This window comes from Oncorhynchus gorbuscha, linkage group LG03, assembly GCF_021184085.1.
Source record: "Oncorhynchus gorbuscha isolate QuinsamMale2020 ecotype Even-year linkage group LG03, OgorEven_v1.0, whole genome shotgun sequence".
Taxonomy (NCBI): Eukaryota; Metazoa; Chordata; class Actinopteri; order Salmoniformes; family Salmonidae; genus Oncorhynchus; species Oncorhynchus gorbuscha.
In genome coordinates, this window is record NC_060175.1 from 89605007 (window position 1) to 89623999 (window position 18993).

The window sequence follows — 18993 nt, forward strand, 5'->3', positions numbered from 1 at the left end:
TGACACAGAAATGTTTTGGTACACTTCCACAGATCTGTGCCTCGACACAATCCTATCTCGCAGCTCTATGGAAAATTCCTACAACCGCATGGCTCTAACATGCACTGTCAACTGTGGGACCTTATATAAACAGGTGTGTGGCTTTCCAAATCATGTCCAATCAATTGAATTTACCACAGGTGGACTCCAATCAAGTTGTAGAAACATCTCAAGGATGATCAATGGAAACAGGATGGCCTGAGCTCAGTTTCGTGTCTCATAGCAAAGGATCTGAATACTTATTTAAATAAGGTATGCTTTTTTTATACATTTGCAAACATTTTAAAAACCTGTTTTCGCTTTGTCATTATGGGGTATTGTGTGTAGACTGACAAGGATTTCTTTTAACTGAATCTATTTTTGAATAAGGCTGTAACGAAACAAAATGTGGGAAAAGTCCAGCGTCTTCTGTGTTTGGAAGGGGAAGGACGTCATTGTAAATAACAATCTGTTCTTAACTGACATGCCTAGTTAAATAAAGGTGATTATTATTTTATTTATTAAGAAAGATCTGTTTGTCATGTATGCTAGAAGAGGTTTAAAAACAACATCTGCATATGCATTTTAGCCAAAACATTTGGCATGCAATACAATCTTCTCTAAAAACAGTTGTACAATGGGCTCTGCAATAAGATAACCAGTTTGGTGGGCTTGCATAATGTTGAATGCATTGGAATATATGATAACGAGCCTATAGGATTATAGAAAAAGCAGCTGGGTAAATTAATGTTATAGTTTCAAATGCTAGATGTTCAGTGACTGAGTATATTTATGTGGTTAAAAGATAAACATTCCTACTAAACTTCTAGAAGTTGACGGTGCCCACACCGTCCTCAGAACAGCATCAGTGTTGCAGTTCTTCACAAAACCAGTGCGCCTGGCACCTACTATTAGACCCCGTTCAAAGGCACATCTTTTGTCTTGCCCATTCACCCTCTGAATGGCACGTCTCAATTGTCTAAAAATTCCTTCTTTAACCTCTCTTCTCCCCTTCATCTACACTGATTGTAGTGGATTTAACAAGTGCCATCAATAAGATATTATAGATTTCACCTGGATTAACCTGGTCAGTCTATGTAATGGAAAGAGCAGGTGTTCATAATGTTTTGTACACTCAGTGTATATCAACTGCCGTGAAGAGCACAATCTTACAATGTTGCAGTCCAGAAACAAGAGGTTTAAATATATGCCAAAAACCTGGGCCTCTGATGTAGAACTGTCATCAATGCATACTTCAGTATTCCCCCTTCATTCTAGGAGCATTTGTGTGACCAGGCCCCATAGGCATATCGAAAGGATCCCACCCACCCTGGTCACCAATGTAACTGACCGATATAGAGAGAGACAATTGCCTTGTGTGGACGAGATCTCTACCGTCTATGGCAAAAGCCTGGGCTACTAACAGGGACAATAGAATTCTCCCCACTGCATGTTACAATTGTAAAGTAATCTCTTTGTCACCTGTTAAACTAAATCTACATTGAATTTAGTCTTTGACATGTCTCACAAGCCTTCAACTGGCAGCTTCATTAAATAGTACCCGCGACCGGGAGGTGCATGGGGTGACGCACAATTGGCTAGCGTCGTCTGGGTTAGGGAGGGTTTGGCCAATAGGGGTATCCTTGTCTCATCGCGCTCTAGCGACTCCTGTGGCGGGCAAGGCGCAGTGCGCGCTGACCAGGTTTCCAGGTGCACAGTCTTTCCTCCGAAACATTGGTGCTGCTGGCTTCCGGGTTGGATGCGCTCTGTTAAGAAGCAGTGTGGCTTGGTTGGGTTGTGTTTCGGAGGACGCATGGCTCTCGACCTTCGTCTCTCCCGAGCCTGTACGGAAGTTGTAGCAACGAGACAAGACAGTAACTACTAACAATTGGATACCTTGAAATTGGGGAGAAAAAGGGGGGGTATTTTTTTAAATAATAATAAATAAATAAATAGTTCCCGCAAAACACCAGTCTCAACGTGCAACTCTGCCTGGAAGGCCAGCATACCTGTGTCGCCTCTTCACTGTTGACTTTGAGACTGGTGTTTTGCGGGTACTATTTACTGAAGCTGCCAGTTGAGGACTTGTGAGGTGTCTCTTTCTCAAACTAGACACTCTAATGTACTTATCCTCTTGCTCAGTTGTGCACCGGGGCCTCCCACTCCTCTTTCTATTCTGGTTAGAGCCAGTTTGCGCTGTTCTATGGAAGGAGTAGTACACAGCGTTGTACGAGATCTTCAGTTTCTTGGCAATTTCTAGCATGGAATAGCCTTCATTTCTCAGAACAAGAATATACTGACCAGTTTCAGAACAAAGGTCTTTGTTTCTAGCCATTTTGAGCCTGTAATCGAACCCACAAATGCTGATGCTACAGATATTCAACTAGACTAAAGAGGGCCAGTTTATTTGCTTCTTTAATCAGCACAACAATTTTCAGCTGTGCTAACAGAATTGCAAAATGGTTTTGTAATGATCAATTAGCCTTTTTAAAATGATCAACTTGGATTAGCTAACACAACATGCCATTGGAACACAGGAGTGATAGTTGCTGATAATGGCCTTCTGTACGCCTATGTAAACATTCCATTAAAAAAAGCTGCCATTTCCAGCTACAATAGTCATTTACAACATTAACAATGTCTACACTGTATTTCTGATCAATTTTATGTTATTTTAATGGACAAAAAAATGTGATTTTCTTTCAAAAACAAGGACATTTCTAAGTGACCCCAAACTTTCGAACGGTTGTGTACATTCAGTAATCTTGCTCTGATTTGTCATCCTGAGGGTCCCAGAGATAAAATGTAGAATAGTTTTGTTTGATCAAATCAATTTTTATGTTCAAATGTAGGAACTGGGGTCTACAGTTTGACCCCACGGCTGTCTCTGGCTCCACACACACCCCTCCCGGCCATCGAGATGTGTGAAAGCTAATGATCCATCATTTATGACTTTCCTGGGGGTGTGTAAACATATATTTTTTATTGCCATAGCATTTTTGTTTGTTCTCTATAGTTACATTTTCAAGTATATATCAATTGACCAATTCAGCACATTTGGGCAATCTTCTGGCAGACTTGATACAAAATATTGTATTCTTGTTGTATAGTAACTAGCCACCTAGCAAGCTAGATATGTTACAGTTGCTGCATTCTAATTTGGGAGTAATAGTAAACACCAGTGGTGTTTAGTACCTAGATACGGAGAACTTGATTGGCAGACGTGATTAGCAGAGATGGTACCTGGATAGTAGTTATGGGCATTTGGAATCTTTCTGAGAGCTGGCTCATTTGGCTCCGTTGACACAAAAGAGCCGGATCATTTGTCTCCCAAACGATTCGTCGTTCAAAATGCTTCTGAATTTACCTAGAACCATGAAAAAAATAACAAATCTGCAGCGTCAGATCGTGAAATGCGAGTTCAAATACATTACCTTGCCAAATTGTCAAAAGAATCAGCGTGGACCAGATTGAGGTGCTCCCCCCACAATTGATTGTTTCTGCAGTGAGGATTCACCTTCTTTAGATAATTATTTTGTAACTTTTCTGCAGAACAACATTGTTTTCAGCTCAAACTGCAGTAGTAGCAGTATGCAAATCAGGGAACTAAATGAAAGGCTCTTTCACCAATGTGATTCTGTTCCCGACCTTCAACAAAAAGATCTGTTCAAAAAGAGCTATTTGTTCATGAATGACCCATCACTACTGGATAGTACACAAGTTTTGATTGGTTTAAATCATGGGGAAAACTGTAATTTTACCCACCCATAACATATACTATCGCCACGTTGACCAGAGTTATATAAATTACATTTCTGAAGTGGATTATCCCTTTAAAGGTCAATTCCGATTGATTGACATCTGCAGCGTTTGTAATGCGATCTCTGTGACCGAGGTTACATTGCATAGCCGTGGTTTTGCAGTTAGGGTGCATAACTGAAAAGGGCTGACGTTAAGGGAATTTTTATCAATGATGACTAATTATGTAATCAGGACTGACTAATCAGAATACTATTATGTTACTGTATATGTACTAATCAGAATACTATTATGTTACTGTATATGTAGGAATTTTATTTTTAATCCTAGTACTGAATATAATGTGTGTAAATATAATCAAGAATTAGAACAATGACTGTCTGTTCCTTGGTAGAAATGAATGAACTATATCGCCAGACTGGCTAGAATGCTTATCTCCACAGGCTGACCTTGGCTCTAGGCGAGGTGGGAAGGCATGAGAACTGTAGAGCCTTTCTACCAGTGTCAAGAAGAGACGGAACACTTAGAAAACGCTGACGTCATTTTCAGTTTATAACCTGTGGTAAAATGTATAATGAGCAGTACTCTCGAGAATAAATGCAGCTGGTTGATTTCAAAGGCTGGTCTCTGTCCATGTATACCAATAAGGGTCTCACAACCCCTTATGAATTGACAGAGTGATTCATTTTAATTGGTTATTAAAACAGAGGAATTTAATTCCTGCAACAGCCGATGAGATTGAATCCCGGCCTTACTTTGGAAGTGTTTTTTCCTTGTGAAACCTCTACTAGCCTACTGTACTCTACTGCCTATATGTTGCAAGCAAAAAATGTCTCGTCGCATATACTGTATTTCCATGATGTATGACCATGTTTCCTTCCCTTCAGCTAAATAATAAAACATTATTCCCAAAGCAGTTCCAGGTTTGGCAAGATAACAGACCAATCTGAGATGTGTAAATATCAGTTAAAGAACCAAGGACTGCCAAGACCCAAACACAGCCTACTGTAACATTAACAATGGATGCTAGTTCAGTATTATGTATAGAGACAGAGAGAACTCTATTGCCCAAAAGCCAGATTTTGTGTAACCGATGTGAAATGGCTAGCTAGTTTGCGGGGTGCGCGCTAATAGCGTTTCAATTGGTGACATAACTCGCTCTGAGACCTTGAAGTAGTTGTTCCCCTTGCTCTGCAAGGGCCATGGCTTTTGTGGAGCGATGGGTAACAATGCTTTGAGGGTGACTGTTGTTGATGTGTGCAGAGGGTCCCTGGTTCGAGCCCAGGTAGGGGCGAGGAGAGGGACGGAAGCTATACTGTTACATTTGCATGGGCAGCGTTAGAGGACTTTCACCATTTTGAACTAGTCAACTGGGAAGGACTTCCTATGGGTTAAGGAAGGATCACATAATTCCATCCAGGTCACCGGGAGGGATCAGCCCATAGAGAATGCTAGAGAAAGCATCCCTATATAGTTCCCATTATGGTGTCTGTAAGCACACGGGAAGAACCTTCATTCCGAAGTAGTCAATTTGTCATGATTAGCTGATCCCTCCCGATGACCCGGTTGTGCATGACTACAACAGGATTACCGGGATGGAACAGCCAATAATGTTGGAAGTACCACCCAGTTGACTACATACAAATAGGGGAAGCACTTAATAGCACTGCCCATGCTAAAACTGCCTTTTGGCCACTAGAGGCATCTATCAATCTCTATGGATCATCCAAATAATTATACGTGTGTGAACATTCCACAACTGCAGGTGGCAGTAAATCACAAACCTTGGCTTTGTACCTGCTCAAACAACACACTTCAGGTGGCAGTATGCACCCTTTAAGTTAGTTTACCAAATCATAGGTGTAGAAGAAAACTGACTACTTCAAAATGGAGATGGTCTCAGTGGCGCTGCCTATGCTCTCACAGATGCCATAATGGGAGAGATATCCCCTGCAATTTATCCAGAACGCCATAATCGGACAGATACAAAGATGTTGACTACTTCAAGATGGAGCCCACCTCGTGATCAACCTTCCAAAGTTCTCCCATGTCACCCTGCTCCTTCGCACAGTTCCTCCACTGGCTTTCAGTCAAAGCGTGCATGCACTACAAGACCATGGTGCTATACCTAAACCTTGAGCCACCTTTGATCTCTTGGCCCTTATGACTGAGAAGTTGTTGTCCCCTCTAGCTCACTGTAAGGGCTGGATTCAATCCATATCACAGAAGATCTGTGTTAAAATGTAAAGGTAATTTGCAATTTAGCTGACATATGCAGTGTTTGCGTGAATGCTGTCTCCACAACCGCCGGAACATTGCCTTTAATTGTCAATTGCACTATTAAGCGGATTTTCAGCGCTACGGATTGAATAGTGCGATAAGTCAATCTGGATGAGAACACTGCTAAATTAAAAATGTACCAATATTAACCCATGGAGAAAGATGGAGGTGTCAGGATTTGGCCAGGGTTGTTCCGGTTTTTGGTCACTAGATGCCCCCATTGTGCCTTTTGACCTTTTGTTTTCCCTTGATCCCCATTATTATTTGCACCTGTGCCTCGTTTCCCCTGATTGTATTTAAACCCTTTGTTTTCCTCAGTCCTTTGCTTTGTGTTTGTATGTTAGCACCCAGCCCTAGTACTCTGAGAACTCTTGTTGATCCCGGTGGACTCTGGTGGAATTCTGTTTTTTGTTCTTGTTTGTTTGTTTTTTTTGAGTATCTTTCGAGGATTTTTGTGCTTCACCTTCCACCTTGTGGATTTACCTTTTTTGTCTTGGAGGATTACCTTTGTTCTTGTAGGATTCCTTTTGAGGTTGTGGAGTTACATGTTTTCCTGAAGAACTTCACTTTTTACTTCATTAAATACACCGTCTCAAGTACTGCTGTGTCTGTCGTAACCGGGTCCTGACAGGAGGTTTAATTGATTGGTACATTAAGTTCATTTTAATCAAACAAGTGCAAACAAACATGTTTCATAACTGGCTGCCCACAACATACTAGTTTAATGTGGTTCCACACTGATAATTGAACAGGTTCCAGACACAGACTGAAACCAAAGAGAAAAGTACAGCATATAGGGACAGAGGTGAGATCCACAGAATACTTCAAACACACATTAATACTTCATTTTGTTAATTCTGTGCTCCTCTGTTGGATATTGTAGTTTCAAAGATCAAATGAAAGATGACATTTATGGAAAAAGGATAAATTGTATTGTTTGGTTATATTTAACACCGATATGCTTACTTAGTAACGTACATCAGAATAAAGCTCACTCAAATGGACTATACAATAGACACTGAACTCCAATATTGATTATACTTTTATTTGCAACATTCTAAACTTGCCCTACTAAATAAGAACCTGGTTTCATATATGAAGCAACCCCTAGTGTTATGAAAAACAAGTGCTATTAGTGCTCACACAACATATTAAATGTGTTACTTTCACTAGGACAGCATGTAAAAGAGCAATGGAATAAAAAGGGCAGTGGGAAATGTCAAGATAATAGAAAGAAATAAAGGCTACAACTGCAGAATGTTTGGTATTTACCCTTGACATAGTGAAGAATCCAGAGCACGTTGAACATTCAATATGCACTAAGCTGAGCCTGATATTACAGAGAGCTACAGGTTTCCTATAGAACACCATGATCCAGTGGGCCTGTTGGAAGAGACTCTTGCAACATTTTCATTCAAACTTATTTACAAAATAGATATTTAATTGGCTTATCTACAGTAGAACTGCAAAATAATAGTGCAAATAAAGACTCCAAAGCTGGATCATGAGCAAGAGTCCTTGATCCCTCAAAGAACTAGCACTTTAAAAAATAAGTATAAAGCAGCAATTCCTTTAGCATTCATTGTCGCCGGTGTTCCAAGAGTTATCCTCATAAATCCAAGCTTTTCAGATTCACGTCACAATAACACAAATCAATGACTAGAGCGAAACTTGGTGAAAGCCCATTGATTCTCATTGAACCAGATGTTCTGGTCTATCAAACCAGTGGTGGCCTTTGGTGGTATGACTTCCATATAAAGACCTTGTGGGTCTTGTATTAAAATGTATGCACTCACTACTGTAAGTTGCTCAACTAAATTACAAATGTTTTGTTTATCTTAACAGATATGATTTCCTTCAATTCCCCCTCCCCCCAGAAGTGGCAAAATTGGCTTTGTGAGGCACGTTCACCCAGAAAATCAGAGACCCTACATATGGGTGAATTTTAACATGAGAATGTTGCAATGAGTTAAATCAGGATCAGACTAGGAGTGATTTGTGAAGTACACTGGAAACATACAAGTAATCAAGTTAGGCCACTCCTTAAGCACAAGCTTTCAAATAGAAGTGAACCAATACATTCTTCATCAGGAGGTTTCTAATCATCGTGTAATAGAGATTCCTTTTAAAGTATATGAACCATTCCCGGTGTTTGGGAGGGTGGTAGATTCAGGGGACATCACAGCAGCCATTTTACTGTGACTCCTTCCTTCTCAATGAAGCAGGAGGAGACTGAGGTAAAGTAGAAGACTTGGCACTGAAAAAGAAGACACCCCAAAAATACATTTCTTTATACACTGATAATAACCATCTGCCCAGCTTTTTTTTATTTTATATAAAACCAACGTGGACCTGTGGAGCACAAACTGGATAAATCTTATGGACTTTGACACATATCACTGAACAGCTGCCACAACATGTCAGCTTGAAGCCAAGTTTGAGATCATTATGTTTCAGTTCAAGGTTCAAAAAGTCATGCTCACCATTCCAACTAAACATTTTGCATTATTCTAATTAATTCTCAATCACCCATCTTTCCTTATTATCTCAAATTAAATCAAAATGTATGCTCATAAACGCTGTCGGAGTTTTTAGTGGCCACATTTCCTGAGTAGCCACCGAGAGCTGTAACACAAAAACTCTATTAATCATGACTATTTCTAGATGACCAAGTAGCCAAGCCCTCACAAAACCACCAGCTTTGCCCAATGCTCACCACCTGAGCGACTTCCCCGGCAAGTAGACTAGCAGTTAAGAGCGTTGGGCCAGTAACCACCAGCTATACTGCTCGTTCTGTGCGTGATTTCCTGCAATCCAGGAATGTCAGTGTTCTGCCACAGACAGCAAAGAGCCAGGATCTCAATCCCATTAAGCACGTCTGGGACCTCTGATGTTGGACTGTAATAGACTATAGTCTCTTCCTTGACTGATATTGTTATCCACATTGCTCGTCATAAAAAAAATGTTTTATAACTTTAAAAGAATCTGCTGAAACTTACCAAGTACACCAACACTGCCTACTATTTTCCCAGCATTGTCTGTCAATAAACAAACAGAAGGAAGGTGACATGAATTTGCAGTGAAGCTGAAATCACCAAAATACGACTTGGAATCAAAGAGAAAATGATATAGCTACAACAAAAAGATGAATAGCAACTGGGTGATCGCTTACTGTTGGTGTCTGGGGTTGTATGAGTGGCGTCAGGTACACGATCGGTTACATAAAAGGGACAGAGAACACACAGATTTAACAATTACTAATACAGAATATGGATGTTGGATAAAACAAATCAAATAATGTAGTGAAAGAATGAGGTGGTGTTAGTGGCTTGGCATGCTGGTGAAGAAACTAGTGTTACAATTCAACACTTTATTTCCGTGTTTGAGGCCATGAGCTCACATAGCTCAAGGTAGGATTCAGCTGTTTGTGAGGACAGAGTGAGGATTACTTCATGCATTTGATATGGGTTAAGATTTTCTCCATGACCACTTGACAGGTACATTGTTACATATATTCAGATCACAATCAATCCTTTGTTTCAGGTGAAGGAGAGTCTGGAGAAAATACACCATAAACTAACACTGGATGCCGTCCAGATTACATTTGAATGTATAATTCAAGTGTCAATGGAAGTTTAGACAAAAAACTAGGGGAATTTAGTGAGCATACTAGGCTGTGTATACCACACAGAACAAATGACGATTCTTTACCTCAGCTAGAGACTGACATTAACTTGGTGTTAATGTCATTCAAAAGCCTCAGACTGGATGTTTTTTTGCACGTAGCACCATTCTTGATAAACCCTAGACACTGTTGTGCGTGAAAAGCCTAGTGCGGGAGAAGCCCGGCTACCGTTTCTTAGATACTGGATCCGGCGCACCTGGCACTGACGATCATACCACGCTCAGTCGCATTGGTCACTCGTTTTACCCATTCTAAATGTTCAATCGAACAGTAACCGAATGCCTCGATACCTGCTTTATATAGCAAGCCACGTGACTCACTATCTATAGGAACGATCCTTTTCGTGACTGGGTGGTACCTAATAAACAAAGTAAGCGATTTTTATATATATAAAAAAACAAACAGATTAGGATTGTGCCAAGCATTATCAAAACGCTCTTACTGTGGACATCTTTGTAGTAGCCACAGTAGTGGGGTTTGTTGTAGTCAAAAGGGCTATAAAGACATTACATATACAGTTGAAGTCAGAAGTTAACATATACCTTAGCCAAATACATTTAAACTCAGGTTCACAATTTCTGACATTTAAAATCAGAGTAAAAATTTCCTGTCATACAGGCTGACCACCGCTTGTGTCGCATGCGCTGCAAATAAAGTTAGAAATCTATATTATTCAATTATTATGCGCGCGCCAACCAGCATCTGCGTTGCCAAAGCCTAAAATAGAAGTCAAAATGCATTTATGCACGATCGCGTATGCGTGCAGCCGGATTGGATTAAGTGATAGGTCACCACTTTATTAGGTCACCACTTTATTAGGATCACCACTTTATTTTAAGAATGTGAAGTGTCCGGATAATAGGAGAGTGAATTATGTATTTCAGATATTATTTCTTTCATCACATTCCCAGTGGGTCAAAAGTTTATATACACTCAATTAGTATTTGGTAGCATTGCATTTAAATGGTTTAACTTGGGTCAAATGAGTCAGGCAGCCTTCCACAAGCTTCCCACAATAAGTTGGGTGAATTTTGGTTCATTCCTCCTGACAGAGCTGGTGTAAATTAGTCAGGTTTGTAGGCCTCCTTGCTCGCACATGCTTTTTCAGTTCTGCCCACAAATTTTCTATGGGATTGAGTTCAGGGCTTTGTGATGGCCACTGTAATACCTTGACTTTGTTGTCCTTAAACCATTTTGCCACAACTTTGGAAGTATGCTTGGGTTTATTGTCCATTGAAGACCCATTTGCGACCAAGCTTTAACTTCTTGACTGATATCTTGAGATGTTGCTTCAATATATCCACAATTTTCCTCCTCATGCTGCCATCTATTTTGTGAAGTTCACCAGTCCCTCCTGCAGCAAGCACCCCCACAACATGATGCTGCCACCCCCGTGCTTCACGGTTGGTATGGTGTTCAGCTTGCAAGCCTCAGCTTTCTCCTCCATAACGATGGTCATTATGGCCAAACAGTTCTATTTTTGTTTCATCAGACCAGAGGACATTTCTCCAAAAATACAATCTTTGTCCCCATGTCCCCTTTTTTTAATGGTGGTTTTGGAGCACTGACTTCTTCCTTGCAAAGCGGACTTTTAGGTTATGTCAGTATAGGACTCATTACTGTGGATATAGATACTTGTACTCGTTTCCTCTGGAATCTTCACAAGGTCCTTTGCTGTTGTTCTGGGATTGATTTGTACAATAATCTATATGAGACAGAAGGCGTCTCCTTCCTGAGCGGTATAACGGCTGCGCGGCTATGGTGTTTATACTTGCTTACTATTGTTTGTACAGATGAACGTGGTGTTTGGAAATTGCTCCCAAGGATGAACCATACTTGTGGTCTACATTTTTTTTCTGAGGTCTTGGCTGATTTCTTTTGATTTTCACATGATGTCAAGCAAAGAGGCACTGAGTTTGAAGGTAGGCCTTGAAATACAGCCACAGGTACACATCCAATTGACATGGCAGAGTAAACTTAGCACATGTAAAGTTCTGACCCACTGGGATTGTGATACAGTGAATTATAAGTGAAATAATCTGAAAACAATAGTTGGAAGAATAGGGTCATGCACAAAGTATATGTCCTAACCGACTGGCCAAAACTATAGTTTGTTAACAAGAAATTTGTGGAGTGGTTGAAAACGTGTTTTAATGACTCCAACCTAAGTGTATGTAAACTTCCAACTTCAACTGTAATTAGGCCACTAACTATTCTTGTCCGGTCTGTCATAACACTTTACTGTTATGATCTCTTAAATGCTTTAATGAGCCAGTGTGGTCCAAGAAGTAGAACGGTGTTGGACCCAATAGCTAGTCCATCACAAAGAAAGTGCAAAAAGGGAAAATAAATACCAGAGCTTGCGATGCACAGGCATGCATATGGAGAAAAACAACAACTACCATGAACACTAACACATGTACCATCTTTTCTTATCAAAAACACCTCAATGTGTTTATATGAGTAGAGGTCAATTCCATTTAAAAAAAGACAGTTTGCTGACACATTGGTATTTCCGTCATAAACACCAAATGATGCAAAATATCTGAGCTAAAATATTAGGCTAAAGTGTGTTAAATAAACAGTGAAATCAGTCTTACCTTTGCATGTTGGGTAAGGAGCTGACCAGCCTTCTATTTCACAGGTCAGACTGGCTTGTCCCTCCATCTCATATCCAGCATTACACATATACTTCACAAAGGACATGTACGTATAGGGGGGACGGCCGTCAATCCGAACACCATTCTCAACAACAGGATTAGGACATGACACCACTGCAGACGTAAACAAACATGTGTCATTAGCTGCTGTTTTGAGGTGAACAACATGACAAAAGTATATTATTTATTGGTTTTAGACGACTTGAAGCAATAAACAATGTTGTTATAATCACCCATTTATGAATAATGCATCATTATCTATCAAATAAATAGGGTAGATTCTATTGAAACCTACTTCCTCTGAGCTTAATGTTGCATCATGATTATTAGATTAGGCCTACACATTAAACATGCTTTAGACTGCTTGCCTGTCTCACGCACATCTGTGATAATGTTTGATTTTATTAATCTAGATACTGTGATATTTACACATGTATCTTTCAGAGGAGGTCATCTGGAACTTGATCATGACTGTGTGGTGGAGGAAAAAAGTGGAAGAACAAATAGATTTTACAGGGTAAGCAACTTGTGTCAAACTCATTCCATGGGGGGCTGAATGTCTGCGGGTTCTCCTCCCTTGTACTTGATTGATGAATTAAGGTCACTAGTTAGTAAGGAACTCCCCCTCATCTGCTCATCTTAATTGAAAGGAGAAACCAGTAGACACTAGGCCCTCCATGGTGTGGGTTTAACACCCCTGGTGTAAGCAGTTCATTATTGTTTTGTTAACAATCATACTTATAAAAACAGGGGAAAAGGGAAGCTTTCAACATACTTTTACACTCAGGTGGAGCTGGCTGGAATTCTCCATTCTCACTGCAGGTTATGGATTTAGCTCCAACCAGAGTGTAATTCTTCTCACAGTCATATGGCACGACACTTCCATAGTTATACGTATCATCAGGTGAGACAACAGGCCCACCGTTGACAATGTTTGGGGGCTTTCCACACTTCACCACTGCAGATTAGAGCACAACAGCAGTTATGAAGAGTTGATTCAGGCACATGCACAGAACTGTTAATGATATTTGCACTTGATATGCTCCTTCAGATTACCAACCTTCACATACAGGAACTCTGCCATCCCAGCCTCCATCCATACAGGTCCTTACACCGCTGCCCACAAGCACATAGCTGAAATATAGAAAGATTAGACAATACGAGACACTTTACAACTTTGCTTTAAGGACAGTAAGGGTTAAAACAGAGACTGTTCACAGCTCTGATCAAAATAGTAATAACAGATAATACGCCTGAAATTGAATTACTTTTTGTTTAGCTTTTAGGGAGGGGAAGTTTGATTAAGGCCTATTTGGAAAAATCACTAAATTAGGCCAACAAATGAACAGCTTTGTGAAAATGTTGACATGTTAATTCTAAAAAATAAAAAACAATTAATAACATCTAAGACTCAAGAAAGCACTGACCCAGTATTACAGGTAGCAACTACCTGGTCTCCAAACAAGACCCCCTCAGAGATATTAAACTGGCCGTTCGTCACTTCTCCTGGGCTGCCACACGACTTCCCTGAAACAACCATAGAGAAAACCAGTCAGACTTTCAAAATGACAGAGTGAGAAAGAGTTGAATGTTAGCACCAAACAGGTCTGAAATCCAGGCTAGCATTTCAATTAGATTTAAGGATGGGCAATGAATATATCAAGTTGAGTGGGTAAGTAAAAACTGGAAATATTTACAAGAATATGGCACAACTTTTCAGAACAAAAATAAATGACGAGTATATTACTTTCGCATTTCAGTTTCACTTCACTCCACACGCCAGCAGTACAGATGACTGACGGAGACCATCCTGTACTGGCATATCCAATTGCACACTGAAAAGTGACATTTGCGCCATCTACAAATGTCTCTTGCGTGATGAAGGCATCTGACAAAACCATGTTTGGCCCTCCTATAGGTTTGGTACAGTTTTTAGCTGAAAGAGGTGGAGACAAAATGTAGTTCATGTTAATGACCAAGGTGAACAAATACAGGAGACAGTCTTACAGGCTGACTACACAAGCTTGTCACATGCGCTGCAAAATAAATGTAGAAATCTATATTATTCAATAATTATGCGCGCGCCAACGAGCATCTGCGTTGCCAAGGCCTAAAACAGAAGTCAGTTCTATTTGTGACGCAGATCGCTCTGCAAATCCTGCATCTTCCATCTCCACATTGGTTTATAGAAGCAGATGACATGTGCCATCTCATTGGTTATACCCACATGGGTGACTGAAAGACGAACGAGGTCAGTGGCGGTAATGAACAGAATGTATTAAAGTTGCCAATCACAATATAAAGTCAAGGGAAAAAAAGCCTGGAAGGAGGAGAAATGACTAGAAACGAGTCGGTTGATCGTTATGTGTAGATTAATTGGCGGAGTAGAGGAACTTGTGCATTTCAGGTAAAATAACTAAATGTTTATATCCCAGGACAAATTAGCTAGCAACAGCAAGCTAGCTAAATAGGACAAATTTGCTAGCAAGTGCAAGCTAGCCATCTAAATTGCCATAAATATTTAATGTTTTTTGACCTGTCCCCAAATGAATATAATTGGTTCAGAGTTTGTTTCGATATATTTTAACCTGCACATCAGAATCACGATTGATGTGGGGTGGGGGCAAAATGCATTTATGCACGATGGCGCACGCGTGCAGCCGGATTGGATTCCGTGATAGGATCACCACTTTATTTTAAGAATGTGAAGTATCAGGATAATAGGAGAGTGAATTATGTTGGGTGAATATTGGCCCAATCCTCCTGACAGAGCTTTTGTAACTGAGTCAGGTTTGTAGGTCTCTGCTCGCACACACTTTTTCAGTTCAGCCCACACATTTTCTATAGGATTGAGGTCAGGGCTTTGTGATGGCCACTGTAACACCTTGACTTTGTTGTCCTTAAGCCATTTTGCCACATCTTTGGAAGTATGCTTGGGGTTATTGTCCATTGAAGACCCATTTACGACCAAGCTTTAACTTCCTGACTGATGTCTTGAGATGTTGAATCAACATATCTACATAATTTTCCTCCTCGTGATGCCATCTATTTTGTGAAGTTCACCAGTCCCTCCTGCAGCAATGCACCCCCACAAGATGATGCTGCCACCCCCGTTCTTCACAGTTAGGATGGTGTTCTTTGGCTTGTAAGCCTCCCCCTTTTTCCTCCAAACATAACGATGGTCATTATGGCCAAACAGTTCTATTTTTGTTTCATCAGACCAGAGGACATTTCTCCAAAAAGTACAATCTTTGTCCCCATGTCCCCTTTTTTTTAATGGTGGTTTTGGAGCACTGACTTCTTCCTTGCAAAGCGGACTTTTAGGTTATGTCAGTATAGGACTCTTTACTGTGGATATAGATACTTTTGTACTCGTTTCCTCTGGCATCTTCACAAGGTCCTTTGCTGTTGTTCTGGGATTGATTTGCACGTTTTGCACCAAAGTACAATCATCTATATGAGACAGAACGCGTCTCCTTCCTGAGCGGTATGAGGGCTGCATGGTCCCATGGTGTTTATACTTGCGTACTATTGTTTGTACAGATGAATGTGGTACGTTCAGGCGTTTGGAAATTGCTCCCAAGGATGAACCGGACTTGTGGCCTACATTTCTTTTTCCCCCCTGAGGTCGTGGCTGATTTCTTTTGATTTTCCCATTATGTCACGCACAGAGGCACTGAGTTTGAAGGTAGGCCTTGAAATACATCCACAGGTACACCTCCAACTGACTCAAATGATGTCAATTAGCCTATCAAAAGCTTCTAAAGCCACAACACAATCTTCTAGAATTTTCCAAGCTGTTTATAGGCACAGCAACTTAGTGCATGTAAAGTTCTGACCCACTGGGATTGTGATACAGTGAAATATAAGTGAAATAACCTGAAAACAATAGTTGGAAGAATTGGGTCATGCATAAAGTAGATGTCCTAACCGACTGGCCAAAACTATAGTTTGTTAACAAGAAATTTGTGGAGTGGTTGAAAACGTGTTTTAATGACTCCAACCTAAGTGTATGTAAACTTCCAACTTCAACTGTAATTAGGCCACTAACTATTCTTGTCCGGTCTGTCATAACACTTTACTGTTATGATCTCTTAAATGCTTTAATGAGCCAGTGTGGTCCAAGGAGTAGAACGGTGTTGGACCCAATAGCTAGTCCATCACAAAGAAAGTGCAAAAAGGGAAAATAAATGCCAGAGGTTGAGATGCACAGGCATGCATATGGAGAAAAACAACAACTACCATGAACACTAACACATGTACCATCTTTTCTTATCAAAAACACCTCAATGTGTTTATATGAGTAGAGGTCAATTCCATTTAAAAAAAGACAGTTTGCTGACACATTGGTATTTCCGTCATAAACACCAAATGATGCAAAATATCTGAGCTAAAATATTAGGCTAAAGTGTGTTAAATAAACAGTGAAATCAGTCTTACCTTTGCATGTTGGGTAAGGAGCTGACCAGCCTTCTATTTCACAGGTCAGACTGGCTTGTCCCTCCATCTCATATCCAGCATTACACATATACTTCACAAAGGACATGTACGTATAGGGGGGACGGCCGTCAATCCGAACACCATTCTCAACAACAGGATTAGGACATGACACCACTGCAGACGTAAACAAACATGTGTCATTAGCTGCTGTTTTGAGGTGAACAACATGACAAAAGTATATTATTTATTGGTTTTAGACGACTTGAAGAAATAAACAATGTTGTTATAATCACCCATTTATGAATAATGCATCATTATCTATCAAATAAATAGGGTAGATTCTATTGAAACCTACTTCCTCTGAGCTTAATGTTGCATCATGATTATTAGATTAGGCCTACACATTAAACATGCTTTAGACTGCTTGCCTGTCATGCACATCTGTGATAATGTTTGATTTTATTAATCTAGATACTGTGATATTTACACATGTATCTTTCAGAGGAGGTCATCTGGAACTTGATCATGACTGTGTGGTGGAGGAAAAAAGTGGAAGAACAAATAGATTTTACAGGGTAAGCAACTTGTGTCAAACTCATTCCATGGGAAATCAAATTTTATTTGTCACATACACATGGTTAGCAGATGTTAGTGTGAGTGTAGCGAAATGCTTGTGCTTCTAGTTCCGACAATGCAGTAATAACCAACAAGTAATCTAACTAACAATTCCACAACTACTACCTTATAGACACTTGTGTAAGGGTATAAAGAATATGTACATAAAGATATATGAATGAGTGATGGTACAGAGCGGCATAGGCAAGATACAGTAGATGGTATTGAGTGCAGTATATACATATGAGATGAGAATGTAAACAAAGTGGCATAGTTAAAGTGGCTAGTGATACATGTATTACATAAGGATGCAGTAGATGATAGAGTACAGTATATACGTATACATATGAGATGAATAATGTAGGGTATGTAAACATTTTATTAGGTAGCATTGTTTCAAGTGGCTAGTGATATATTTTACATAATTTCCCATCAATTCCCATTATTAAAGTGGCTGGAGTTGAGTCAGTGTCAGTGTGTTGGCAGCAGCCACTCAATGTTAGTGGTGGCTGTTTAACAGTCTGATGGCCTTGAGATAGAAGCTCTTTTTCAGTCTCTCGGTCCCAGCTTTGATGCACCTGTACTGACCTCGCCTTCTGGATGATAGCGGGGTGAACAGGCAGTGGGTCGGGTGGTTGATGTCCTTGATGATCTTTATGGCCTTCCTGTAACGTCGGGTGGTGTAGGGGTCCTGGAGGGCAGGTAGTTTGCCCCCGGTGATGCGTTGTGCAGACCTCACTACCCTCTGGAGAGCCTTACGGTTGTGGGCGGAGCAGTTGCCGTACCAGGCGGTGATACAGCCCGACAGGATGCTCTCGATTGTGCATCTGTAGAAGTTTGTGAGTGCTTTTGGTGACAAGCCAAATTTCTTCAGCCTCCTGAGGTTGAAGAGGCGCTGCTGCGCCTTCTTCACGATGCGGTCTGTGTGAGTGGACCAATTCAGTTTGTCTGTGATGTGTATGCAGAGGAACTTAAAACTTACTACCCTCTCCACTACTGTTCCATCTCCACTACTGTCATCCGTCTCGTCGTTGTTGCTAATCAAGCCTACCACTGTTGTGTCATCCGCAACTTGATGATTGAGTTGGAGGCGTGCGTGGCCACGCAGTCGTGGGTGAACAGGGAGTACAGGAGAGGGCTCAGAACGCACCCTTGTGGGGCCCCAGTGTTGAGGATCAGTGGGGTGGAGATGTTGTTGCCTACCCTCACCACCTGGGGGCGGCCCATCAGGAAGTCCAGTACCCAGTTGCACAGGGCAGGGCATCAATCCACGGTTTCTGGTTTGGGAATGTTTTAATCGTTGCTATGGGAACGACATCTTCAACGCACATTCTAATGAACTCTCACACAGAATCAGCGTATTCGCCAATGTTGTCGTCTGACGCAATACGGAACATATCCCAGTCCACGTGATGGAAGCAGTCTTTGAGTGTGGAATCAGATTGGTCGGACCAGCGTTGAACAGACTTCAGCGCGGGAGCGTTGAACAGACCTCAGCGCGGGAGCTTCTTGTTTTAGTTTCTGTCTGTAGGCAGG

General features: G+C 40.8%; 1 protein-coding gene across 5 annotated transcripts in view; it reads right to left on the reverse strand.

Moving 5' to 3' along the window:
- The window catches only part of LOC124032170 (C4b-binding protein alpha chain-like), a 48583-nt gene that overhangs the window by 25063 nt on the left and 4527 nt on the right, over positions 1–18993 (reverse strand). For all 5 annotated transcript variants that reach the window (XM_046344336.1, XM_046344337.1, XM_046344338.1 and 2 more), the window contains exons 7-12: positions 16843–17016; positions 14150–14338; positions 13830–13929; positions 13463–13536; positions 13178–13360; positions 12343–12516 (exon numbers count right to left, since the gene is read on the reverse strand). In XM_046344336.1, coding sequence (XP_046200292.1) covers positions 12343–12516; positions 13178–13360; positions 13463–13536; positions 13830–13929; positions 14150–14338; positions 16843–17016 — 894 coding nt within the window. The remainder of the gene's footprint in view (positions 1–12342; positions 12517–13177; positions 13361–13462; positions 13537–13829; positions 13930–14149; positions 14339–16842; positions 17017–18993) is intronic.